Source organism: Arvicola amphibius, chromosome 18 (genome assembly GCF_903992535.2).
Source record: "Arvicola amphibius chromosome 18, mArvAmp1.2, whole genome shotgun sequence".
Classification (NCBI taxonomy): Eukaryota; Metazoa; Chordata; class Mammalia; order Rodentia; family Cricetidae; genus Arvicola; species Arvicola amphibius.
Window position 1 is genome coordinate 4,980,566 of NC_052064.1, and position 12,712 is coordinate 4,993,277.

The 12,712-nt window shown below is 43.1% G+C and overlaps 1 protein-coding gene across 3 annotated transcripts in view; it reads right to left on the reverse strand.

Annotated features, from left to right (window-relative positions):
* Window positions 1-4,453: 4,453 nt before the first annotated feature.
* Window positions 4,454-12,712, reverse strand: part of Ptpn12 (protein tyrosine phosphatase non-receptor type 12) — a 63,753-nt gene continuing 55,494 nt past the window's right edge. For 2 of the 3 annotated variants that reach the window (XM_038315324.1, XM_038315326.1), the window contains 5 exons: window positions 12,376-12,453; window positions 11,915-11,979; window positions 10,253-10,283; window positions 7,857-7,958; window positions 4,454-5,299 (listed from right to left, as the gene is read on the reverse strand). In XM_038315324.1, the coding sequence (XP_038171252.1) occupies window positions 5,238-5,299; window positions 7,857-7,958; window positions 10,253-10,283; window positions 11,915-11,979; window positions 12,376-12,453 (338 nt within the window). In that variant the 3' untranslated portion in view covers window positions 4,454-5,237. The remainder of the gene's footprint in view (window positions 5,300-7,856; window positions 7,959-10,252; window positions 10,284-11,914; window positions 11,980-12,375; window positions 12,454-12,712) is intronic. The other variant, XM_038315325.1, reaches the window with a different exon arrangement.

Sequence of the window (12,712 nt, forward strand, 5' to 3'; positions counted from 1 at the left end):
TCCTCCTTCTCCCTCCCTCCCTCCTTTCCTTTTGGTTTTTGTTTTGACGGTTTCTCTGTGTAACCTTGGTGGTCCTAGAACTCACTCAGTAGACCATGTTGGCCTCAAACTCTCAGATCCACTTGCCTCTGCCTCCCAAGTGCTGGGATTCAAGGCAGGCGCCACCACCACAAAGCTCCTTTCCTGAATTCTTTACACAAGTTCCCCCAGTTGATGGAGTTTAACCACATTGGTGGTAGGTTGGTGTATGTGAAGTCAGTTCCCAGCTCTGGGGGAGACGTAACATTTGTACGTTAAGCTTTCAGAGAGCGTGAAAACAATTTCTGTTTCCTGAATGCCCAGGTGCCAAGGGGACAATGACATAAAGGCTGCTGGGGACTGTCTATGAACGGATCGTGCTGACAAACCCCAACTAAACACTGCAGTGGCCCACACTATCATCTTAGCATTTAGGAGGTGGCAGTAGGAGGGTCACTTAAATTAGAGGCTCATCCTGGGCTAGCTACATAGTGAGTTCAGGCTGGACCAGAGTGAGACTCTGTTTCAAAGAAACAAAATAAGGGGCTGGAGAGATAGCTAAGTGGTTAAGTGGTTGCTCTCCCAGAGACCTGGGTTTGAGGAATTAACAAGGTAATTCAACCTATGGGCCCTCTACAATGTGGAATTCCTCTGCCTTCTCTGTTACCAAAGGGATGGCCTCTTATAGTTATTGATTTAAAGGATTGTTTCTTCACTATACCTTTCTAAGAAAACGATAAGAACAGGGTACCAGGTAGAGGGTTGGGGTGGAAACTATGAAGGTTCAGAGATTAAAAAAAAAAAGGGGATAATAATAGTGGGTAATAGAGTGAATACTTGTGAGCTATTATTTATGGATAATTTACATTGGTATAGTTTTTTTTTGTATAATGATACAAGCTCAAATTATATTTCTATTTACAATATTTGTATACCTATGCAAAGTTATTCTGTAATACTGTATACATGCATGTTTCTACCTCTGTTTAGGACATTTTGTATGTTGATGCAACTTTTAGGATATATTTTCATATTGCATTATATATTATTCTTACCTCTGATCAAGATACTCATACAGTGTTTACATTGAGGTCATTGTCCTCATTTGTTGCACATTTGTTTACAGATTAATATTCTGACATGAAGTCTTAAAGTTATACAGGTATTAAATATCATAGGTCAATAGCTATTCATGTTTGTTATACACAGTCAGATTAATTAAATTCTTTAGATATGAAGAGATTGTATTCTGCCTAGATAGGTAATCTTCAACCACTTCAAGGATCTGTAGAATATGGCATTTAGCTAACTTAGGGTTCCCTTGACATGAGATATGATTGCTCCCGACAGCACCAATCTATTCCCAAGAGAATGTTGAGCACCAAAGACACTCCACTCGGAGTGTTTTCTTCTTGGCATAAATGGCCTTTGGGCAAGGAACTACCTATGCCTCAACCACTGACAAAGCACATAGGATCCAGACTGGATAAGCAGGACACAAGGAAAAGGACTGCCAAACCTTGCCAAGACAGGTTAAGATGGTTCTGAAAAATTCCCTGCCTCTGAAAATGAACTGTCAGTTACGCTAGGCCTTAGCCAAAGTTGATTGCTGCAACGCTGCAAAGGAGACTTTGGGTGGTTGCTTAGGTAGCCAGTTGTCTCCATTATATACTACTTGACTCAAGTAATATCTCCCTTCTCAGGCCTTCGATGGGGTTGAAGATTAGATAGTTGTGGTTACCTTCCTCTTATGATTTTGCCAAGCTTATTTCCAATGCCAGACTTAGACTCTTTGGAATAGAATGTTTGTTAAAACATTTATCATGTGTTCCTTGCTTAATACTGTTTATGTTGTTTGTAATTTTATACTTGATATCTGTTCCTATTGTATATAGTTTTGTGTTGGGTTTGGATTGCTCTTGTTTAGACATAACGGGGAGGTGATGGGGAAGCTTTGCTAACCAATTATCTTCAAGAGGTGGGACCAAGAACGAGCACACAGCCCAGGTGCTCTCTCTCTGTGGTTCCCTCGCAGCACAGCTGAGCTTGGACTTCTCGTTCCTGTTTTGTGAGGTTTTTCCTTTATAATAAATAAAATTATAATTGTTTATCTTTTAGCTAGCCTTGCTATTTCCTGAACTGAGCTAACTTCTATACATTCCAATGCAGGTATTTCAAGAAACTCCCAAGCCCCAATCTTTAAAAACTAACACCAGATTTATACAATTCACCATTTGTGAAGAGGCTATTTTTGTTATGTGTTCACATGTGTGCAGGTACATGTGTTGAGGTCATTGGTCGATATTGGATGTCTTCCTCAAGTGCTCTCCACATTAGATTTGTGCAAGTGTGTGTGTGTGCAAGCGCGCGTGGCCACAGCATCTGTGTGGTCAGAGGACAGCCTGTTTGCAGGACCACTGGATACAGCAGGCTAACTGTCCTGTGCACTTGGGGAGAGTGTACTTGCCTGTCGTTTCCAGTACATGTGCTAGGACTAGATACTTCATTCTTCTGGGTCTAGCACACAGACTCCAGTCATCAGGTCTGCATGGGAAGCACTCCCCGCTGAGTCACAGTTTTCAAAGGTTTAAACATACTCATTTTATGTGTATGAGTGTTTCACCGGCATGTGTATGTACGTGCACCGTGAGGTAAGTGGGTCCTCCAGTGCTCTTAACTGCTGAGACATCTCTTCTGTCTCCCACCCACTGCATTTTCTGAGACAGTTTCTCATCAAACCTGCAATCAGTTCACTGATTCAGCTAGAATGCCAAACCAGAAACTCCCAAGAGCCCCCATTTCCGCCTCCTAACTCTGGATTAGAAGTCAGTACCTGGTTGCCTTGAAACTTGCTATGCAGACCAGGCTGGCCTCAAATTCACAGAGATCTGTCTGCTTCTGCATCCCAAGTGCTAAGATTAAATGTGTGCACACCAGGCCTGGTCCATACCTGTCCTTTTATGTCGAGTGATGAGGATCCAAACTCAGGTCCTTGTGTGTCTGGTTAACAAGCACTTTGACTCCACTCTATTTCTAGACCCTGAGGTTATTTTTTCAAATACACATCACATAGGTTTAAGGGTTACTAGGAACATAGACACACATCACAAGGGTTTAAGGGTTACTAGGAACACGTCTTGCAGACAGCCTAAAGTATTTATATTTGTATCTTGTAATTGTTGATTATCATTTTCTTTTTTGGCTGTCTTGGAACTTGCTCTGTAAACCAGGCTGCCCTCAAACTCACAGAGACCGCCTGCTTCTTCTGCTTCCTGAGTGCTGGGATTAAAGGCGCGCGCCACCATCGCCTGGCATGGACTACCATTTTCTAATGACTAAAATACATGGCAACTTTTCATATTCTAAGGAATAAACATGTAAATCATTTGAACAAGTGCTAACATAAAGTTATAGTACCAACATTGGGAGGTTGAGGTGGATCAGCATCAAATCAAGGCCCAATGCAGGTTCATAATGAAGCTGAAAGCAGTCTGGGAGACATGAGAAACTGGCTCAAAAATCAAAACCAACAAAACTCACAAACAAATAACTAAAGCAGAAACAACACATGCTGACACAAAATAAATTACTCAATCTATTTTCAGTCTCTCTCATGGTTTCTCTATCCTTTTCAAGCACAGGAAAAACTCAATGTCCAATTCCAATCCGAGACTGAAATTTAGTCTTAAGAGTTTACGGACAGGCCAGGCGGTGGTGGCGCATGCCTTTAATTCCAGCACTCGGGAGGCAGAGGCAGGCGGATCTCTGAGTTCGAGGCCAGCCTGGTCTACAAGAGCTAGTTCCAGGACAGGCTCTAGAAACTACAGGGAAACCCTGTCTCGAAAAACCAAAGAGTTCACGGACAGGACGTGAGCTCCCATCTGGGACAGGAAGACCCTTCCCATCTCACTGGTTAGGTAACAGTGACGTGGGCGCTGTGCTCAGAGCAGGGGTGAGCCACAGTTTTCTCAGAGGGCACGTTCTAGTCTCACTGTACCCTTTTTGAGACCAAATCTCATTATGTTGCCCAAGCTAGCCTTAAAACTTGCGGGCTGAAGGGATCACAGGACCGTCCTTCCCTGGTCTCCCACGGGGCTGTCCACAGGTATGCGGCACTGTTCCTACTCCGTAATTAAGTGTTGACTACACCCCATCATAACTCGTGACCTAGAAGGTAAGACTGAGGGGCTGCTGATGGTGCACCAGCTAAGAACACACACCACTCTTCCAGAGGATCCAAGCTCAGTTCCCAGCCACCATGCTGAACATCTCACAATCTCCTGTAACCCTGGTTCTAGGGGGACCTGATACCCCATGTCTCTGGCCTCTGTGGGCACTAGTACTCACATGCACATAACTCCACAGAGGTACATACATATATACATAATAAATAAAACAACCTTTTCTTTAGAATAAAAAAAAGGAATTCAAGATGTAGCACTGTAAAACTGTTTTTTTAATAGGTCAAATATCCTGAAACATACATATATTCTGATAGTCTTCTAATCCCAGTTGAATTCAAAATTTAAAGTAACACACACGAGCTAAGAGAATTCAATATTGTTCCAAGGCACTTACTGAATCTCTGTGGCTAGATGAAAACAAGACCCATCAGGACGAACAATTAGACAGTAATAATATAAAAATAACTTCTTGCTCACAATTTACAAAATGCATTATTGTTACAATCTTTGATCTCTGATAACCTGCAGCGCTGTCTGCATGAAACCAGCAATTTTAAAATTCAAAACTGTTTCTAAAACTTCAGGGCAAATAATTTACAAATAAGGTACACAAAGACTTAGACCATGCAGAAATTCTTACATCTTGTTAATAATATTTTATGACTTCAACTTTATCAAATTATATACCTACTTGCCCTGTACATATACAAAATAATGCATACATGATAAAACAGCAAAAGAGTAGTCCTTTAACTCAATTATCATAAAAGTATTACTATATTAACAGGTCTACAAGCAGCTTGTAACAGGGTTAAGAGACATTAAGGCAATAATACTTGAAGTTACAAAATAAACAATTGGTAATACTTTTTCCTAAATGTAGTATAAGGCAGGTAGACGGTCCCAGCAACAACATTAAGGTAACGATCTACACTGCTGTTAGTCCCACATTTTAAAGATGGAATACTATAAATCTGGCTTTCAGTGGCACTTGAATTTTCCAGTATAATTTAAAGTGTCTTTTAACTCCCTGAATCATGTCCATTCTGAAGGTGGATCTCTTGGTCCTTTAGGTTTTCCACAGCGATTGCCAAAACCTATAGACAAAAAAAAAATATCATAACCACAGGTTAACATTCAAAACCACTTTAAAAACAGTAAGAATGCACTCATAGTTGCTTCTCCAAACCCAATTCTCAGGGTTGCCCCAGCGCTGCAACAGAATACGGTGGCAGCCTCCCTACCACTCTGGATCTCATGACAACCACAGCACTGTGTCCCACACCCCCAGCTCAGCCACGGGCCACACCTTCCAAAACAACAGGTAGGCTGCCCATAGACATTCGCCACTATCTCTTCTCCCCCAGACCCGATTCCCAGGGTTGTCAGTTCCCTCCCCCTGGACTACGCCTCCTGGGGATCCCACAGACCATCCCCAGGCCTGCCCTTCCCCCAGCGTTCTACACCAGCAAGCATCCCCATGAACACAGCAGCTGAGCAGGCAAGTAAAACAGGCAGCACACAGCCAACACTCACCGAAAAACTCGAGGAAACAGAAACCTGGGAACAAAACACCCACCCAGCAAAGACAACCCAGAAATCAGCACTAGACCTATCTATAATTGCCCCAAACCCAGATGCTGGTATGTCTAATGACACAACCAATAACAACAGCCAGAGCAGAGTCTCCGCTGGAGCTCAGCTGTCCTACAACAGCAGCCCCTGAAGATCCCTGCACAGCGGAAGCACAAGACCTTGAAACCAACTCCGTGAAGACGACAGAGGTCCTAAAGGAGGAATGAATAAATCCCTTAGAGAATCCAGGACACAAACATATATTGAAGGAAATGAATAAACCTCTCAAAGAAAGCCAGGAAAACAACACAACTGGATGAAATGAATGCCCCTTAAGGTCAAGAGAAGAAGAGTCGAAGGAAATGAATAAAACTGTTCCAAGAGCTGAAAATGGAAGTAATAAAGAAAACACAAACAATTCCAGAAATGAAAAACTGAGGAAGGTGAACAGGAACTACAGAGGAAAACTTCACCAACAGTTACAAGAGACATAAAATCACAGGCACTGAAGATACAATAGAGAAAATGGATCCGTCAGCCACAGAAAATGTTACATCCAAACAATTCCTAACACGAAACATCCTGGAAATCTGAGATTTAATAGGATTAGGAGAAGAAACCCATCTCAAAGGCCAAGAAAAATTTCCAGCAAATCATAGAAGAAAAATTTCCTAACCTAAAGGAGGACACGCTTATGAGGGTACAAGTAGTATGGGACTGGAGAGATGGCTCAGCGATTAAGAGCACTGGCCGCTCTTCCAAAAGACCCAGTTTAATTCCCAGCACCCACAAGGCAGCTCACACCTGTCTGTAACTCCAGTTACAAGGGACCTGACACCTCACACAGACACATAACACCAAATAGACGGGGCCAGAAAAGAAAGTCCTTTCGCCATATAATAATCAAAACACAGCCAGGCGGTGCTGGTGGTGCGCGCCTTTAATCCCAGCACTTAGGAGGCAGAAGCAGGGCGTCAGAACAGTCACACAGCACACAGGTCTGCTTACACTAGACTCTAGCTTCCTGTCTCCTCCGAGACCAAGTCACCCACAGTGCAGCCGGGCCTCTCTCTCTCATCACAGGAAGATCCCCTTGAGCGGATCTTTCTGTCTGCCCCTCCCAAGTGCTAGCTGGGTCTACATGGCTGGGGCTCAAACCCAGGGCTTCTCATAAGCTGGGCAAGCAACCTCTCAACTGAGACTTCCAGGTCCTTCCTTATATTGCCATTTAAAAACTTTGATTTTTAATCTCTGCCTGGAACAGAGTAAGTTAATTATTTCATAATTTCAAGCAATTTTAACCATACATGCTTTTACTATTGGCATCATTTCAGAATCTTTTCTTTAAAATTTACTCATTCATTCATTCATTCATTCATTTATTATGTATGCATTATTCTGTCTGTCTGTATGTCTGCAGCCCAGAAGAGGGCACCAATTCTCATTACAGATGGTTGTGAGCCACCATGTGGTTGCTGGGAATTGAACTCAGGACCTTTGGAAGAGCAGGCAATGCTCTTAACCGCTGAGCTATCTCTCCAGCCCCCATCATTTCAGAATCTTAATATAATACACTATAAAGTCTGATAAGGGCTAGAAGTACAGTTACCAAGTCTGACAGCCAGAGATGAATACCCTGAACCCATGGTGGAAGAAAAGAGCCCACTTCCAAAAACTACCTTTTCATCTCCACATGTACACATACCATGCACTCTCTCACAGTTACCAGTAAATAAAAACGTATTAGCGTTATAAAACTGCCTTATGGAAATCCTGAAAAATAGTAGTAATATATTTTCTTACTCTCTAACTATGCAGACCAGGCTGGCCTTAAATTTACAAAGTTCTGCCAGGATTAAAGGCACACCTGGGTTGAAGTGCTCTCAATGAGTGATCTACGCTTCTAATTTTTGTTATGATCTTTTGAGAAAGGGTCTTATTAAGTAGTCCTGGCTTGCCAGAAATTCACTATGAATTTCTTCTTGAACTCACAGAGGTCCATCTGCCTCTGTCTCTTACTGTCCGGTGCAAGCACTGAAATGCCACCATGGAGGTCTATTAGAATTATGAGTGAGTTACCAATATCTGTGCCTTCAGTTAGACTTTCTGTTATTTCATCTTTCTTGTCGCTCAAAGGAGATGGAGAGTCTGTGCACGCCTCTGTGTGGAGGCCCCCTGCATCTAAAATAAAAAACAAGTCCATATTAGTCATCACCCTTTAAGGTGGCAGTCGTAATACTGTGTTGGATCAAGTTCCACCTCACGGCTGTCATTTCTAGAGGCTCTGATGGTAAATACAAGAAGAGTGGGCACGTGGGACAAGCTGGGTTCTAGTTACGTGACTTTCTGGTGCTGTTCTGAAGGCCCACTACATCGAGCAGGCCATTCTGTGGCTTCAGGTCTCCTGTCTCAGCCTCCTGTGCGCTAGACTCACAGAGTGTACAACAAACAGCCCAGCAGTCTGTGATGAAGGTTCTTCTACATTTACCTCATCTCGTCATTTACTCATTTAAAGATCAATAAAAAGTTTTTTTTTAAACAGTAATTAACATTTTTCCTTCTACAACTCCCCCCTCCCCCTTCCTGAGGGTCTCACTATGCAGCCCCAGCTGGCCTGGAACTTGCTCTGTAGCCCAGGTTGGCCGCAGACTGCAGAGATTATCTGCCGGCCTCTGCCTCCAGAGTGCTCTGATGTCAGGTGTGCCCAGCCCAGTCTCTACAGCTCCTGTCGATCTCCCTTACCCTCTTTCTGGAATCCAGGATAAGTTTAAAGATGTTTCCTGGCCTTAAGATGTTCGTAGCCTAGTGAAGAGTCAACAGACCTAGTAAGGTTGGTCATTTTCTTCTTTGCCCACCCCTTCCAAATTATTTCCATTTTACTAAAACAATCTTCTGTGTGCCCAGGTTGGTGTCTAACTGCTCCTCTTCCTAAGTGCCAAAATTTCAGGCAGGTATGTATCATCATGCCCTGCTTGGTTTTCCTTTAAACCGTTCACATTTCTCACTTATGAGAATGCAAAGCCATAGCTTATGTGTGGAGGCCAGAGGACAATGTTCAGTAGTCGGTCTCTCCTACTATGTGGGTCCTAGGGATTAACACAGGCTGCCAGGCTTGGCAAGAAGGGCCTTTCCCCTTCAGCTCACAGGACTTGACTTGGGGGTCATGCTGACGGCCCAGTAGGAGACACACAGATCATCTCAGCAGTGAGGCAAACTCCCTAACAAGACCCAGCACCGACACAATGGGAACGAGGTCCGGGGCCTCTCCTAAGGGAGAGGAGACGCAGACTTCAGACTGCGCTCTTAGTGATGTGAAGACGTACTTTACAAGCCAGAGCTTACAGAAGCCAGGGAGAAAGGAGAGGGTGCTAACTGGAAACTGGAGCATATGAAAGGAGCAGGTAACATCAAGAGCCCAACTGTAGATGCCTCAGAAGGGAAAGGCTTTAGGACAGTGAGGTCCAGGAACTAGCAGTGCTATAGGAATGGCGACATTGTCATTTGAGGAACCCCGTGTCAGGACGTTTGCTATGTGTTGATGTAACTCAGCTTTCCAGCCATCCTTGAAGAGAGGGAGCGAAAACTGATCAATTTAATGAGATCTACTTTACTATGGCAGAAATCCTCCCGCTGTTCCTCTTCCCCCCATTTGAGATACAGTTTGTATAGCACAGGCTGGCCTTGACTCTGAACCTCCCGCTTCTGCTGTCCACACTCTGGACTGCAAGCATGCACCATGATGCCTCATCTGTGAGGGCTGGGGAACTTGGACTTCATGCAGCCTCGATCAAACAGAAAATTTCCTAACTCGATAGTGTAACTATTGATTATTTTCAAATAAACACAAACATCCTCAACAGAAGCTCCCTACACAACTGGTTTTTATAAGCACGTTTCCACTTGTAGGACAACTGGAGCATTTACTCTGACAGAAGCAAACTTCCAAGTAATTGTAACTGTTGTTAATGTTGGTGCTAGAAATAAACTAGACCCCGCTCAGTCAGAGCTATCCCCCCAGCTTCTGGATATTTTAATAAACAATGAAAAAGCAACCATTTCCTATAAGCATGTAACTTCTAGAAATAAATGTTGCCACAACTTTCCAAGTCAGATCAATAACATGTAGGTACAGCTAGCTTAGAATTTTATCAAAGAGGGCAGGGTAGTGGTGGCACACGCAATACATTCCAGCACTCGGGAGGCAGAAGCAGATAGATCTCTGTGTGTTCGAGGCTAGCCTGGTCTGTAAGAGCTAGTTCCAGAACAGGCTTCAAAGCTACAGAGAAACCCTGTCTCAAAAAAAAAAAAAAAAAAACAAAAAAACAAACCAAAAATAAATAAATTTTATCACAGAGAAGAAGTTATCCTAAACACCTCCTACATAGAAAATAACCAACCAGTATGAAACATGACACGTACTATTTTATTGAAATCAATCTATAAAGTAAAAAGGAAAAATTAATCTAGTAACTTACCACATTTTTCATTTCCAGAGGTCATCAAGTCCTGCAAAGACATTTAATAGCTATTGCGATTATGTGCATCTTATGTGCAATAAACAGAATATTTATTATAGGTATATACCCCAAGAAATTAAGGTATACATAAAAAAACCCCTTGTTATTTTATTCATTTATTTTTGAAGCAGAATAGGATGGTCTTAAATTCTGACCTTCTTTCCCTCCTCTCCCCCAGCGCTGGGGTTACAGGTACGCACTACCATCTTGGTCTATATCTTGATTTTCACACCAAGAAAAAGAAAGCAATAGTGTTTCATTATGCTTGAAATTTTATGTTATTTTTAAAAATTCCCTTTTGTGTTGGTGTGTGTGTGCATGTGAGCGCACGTGTGCGTGGCGCTACGGGGACGGCCCTGGAGTTCTGCTGCACTGTCATTCTCTGCCTTGCTCCCGTGCGGCAGTCGTTCGCAGAACCGAGAACTGGGCCAGCAGCTGGAGCACCAGTGCTCATCCCGTCTCTTCCTCGTCCAGTACCGGGCCCTGGGGTCACAGGCATTTGAGGGCACACCTCGGTTTTTACAAGGGCTCTAGAATGGGAACTCAGGTCCTCACGCGTGAACAGCCTGCTGTGACCCACGCTACTGCCGTGTACCAGCCGTCTACTGTGTCCTACCAACTGTGGGCTCCCTGAGCACAAACTACCATGACCAACTGCCTCCTGACTATAAAACAACCTGGCTGTGTCCGAGGGGACCAGATCCCCCAAATACTAAGTACTGTTTGTACTTCCACAATAATTCAAAACACGGACTAATTTAAAATTTTTTTTCAAGAGCAGTTTGATGAAATTAATACTCTGAAGAGACGGCCTTATGAAAGTCAGGGAGTTCTTTTAAAAATGTATCTTTTTTAAAAAAAGGCTGTACCTTGCATTTTACATCAACTTGTAATCAGAAATCTTGGTGTACAGCAAGATATGGTGGTACACATGTATAACACGGAAAACCTCCAACTGAGGAGGGACAGGCAGGAGAGTCAGCCATTCAAGGGTAGCCTTGCACATAGGGTAAGTTTGACAGTAGTTTGGTTATACAAGATCCTGTCTTAACTGGGACACTATGAAAAGACTAAATCTAAGAATAAGAGGAATAGAGGAAGAAGAATAAACCCAGCTCAAAATACTTTCTTTTTAAACATTAAAAAAATGATTTATTTATTCATAAAAAAGACCCCGTTTCAAAAAGTAAAACAAAACCAACCAACCAAATAACCCCCTAAGCAATGCTAATCAAAAACGATCAACTATGGACATCAACAAAGCATGGCGTATCAAGCTGCAGTAAGACTGTGCACCTCCCCTAGTGTTAGAGCTGGGCAAGGTGACCCAGTGTGAGTCCATGGGAGGTCTGCCCTTTTCTGCACAGAAATGGAGGAGGAAAGGATGGGGGCTGGGGGCAGAAAGGAAGTGGAGGGAGGGACTGGGAGGGAAGAGACCAAACTGCAGTCCAGATGTAAAATAAATTAAAAAATTAAAAAAATAAACACTTAAAAAATCAAAAATAATAAACACATAAGCAGACAAAAAGGTCAACCATAGCAATGGCGGAAGCGGCCAAGCCAGCAGACAGCTCTAAGATGGGCGCCGAGCTGGCGCCACTCCAGCCCCCAAGGACTCACTTCGGACCCTCTCTGTTCCGACTCCTGACATGGGAGATCACTCCATTCAGGTCTCACAGGTATAGCTGAGGAACAGGAAAACGCAGTATATTAAATTCTGTCTTTAAATATAAAGACACAGCCTATACACTGTATCAACTATCTTCACAGACACCTGGCGCCCACGACTCAACGCTCACGTTAATTTACACACACTGAACAGTGAAGTCGTCCGCACTGTCACTGATGAACGAAAAGACACCAACCGCAAATACTGCAGTTAATTTAATTTTAGCAGTTCCCAGTGACTACTTCAAATTCGATCATTTAGCCCTCTCAGGAAGGGAAAACAATACTACGTGAAGGGATTTTCAAGTGAGTAATAAAAAGCTGTCAGCATCAATTAAAACTTACACTTTGATCCTAATTACTCAGTATAATAACTGCTAGATTAAAATCAGCAATGTAGAAGAGATACTCACTATGCTCACTTGCTAATACAAACGACTCAGGTGTTCGTTCAGGTAGGGGAGGAGGCGACTCTTCACTAACATCAACATCTAAATTAAAAATAAAATCCAAGAATTAAACAAACAATAAAATGCCATTCAAGCAACAAAGAACTTTCTAGATATCTTAAAAAAAAAAAAAATCCCTGCCAAGCAGCAAAGAAAATGAGTTCCAAACACCATTACCATGCCATCTGTGACGGAGCAGAGGAGGAGCAAACCACACTGCTGCTCGGACCCTGCTGACCCCGAAGACACTGCTCCGACTGCACCACGTGGGGGAGAGTCTGCAGTGAAGAGCCCACGGGCT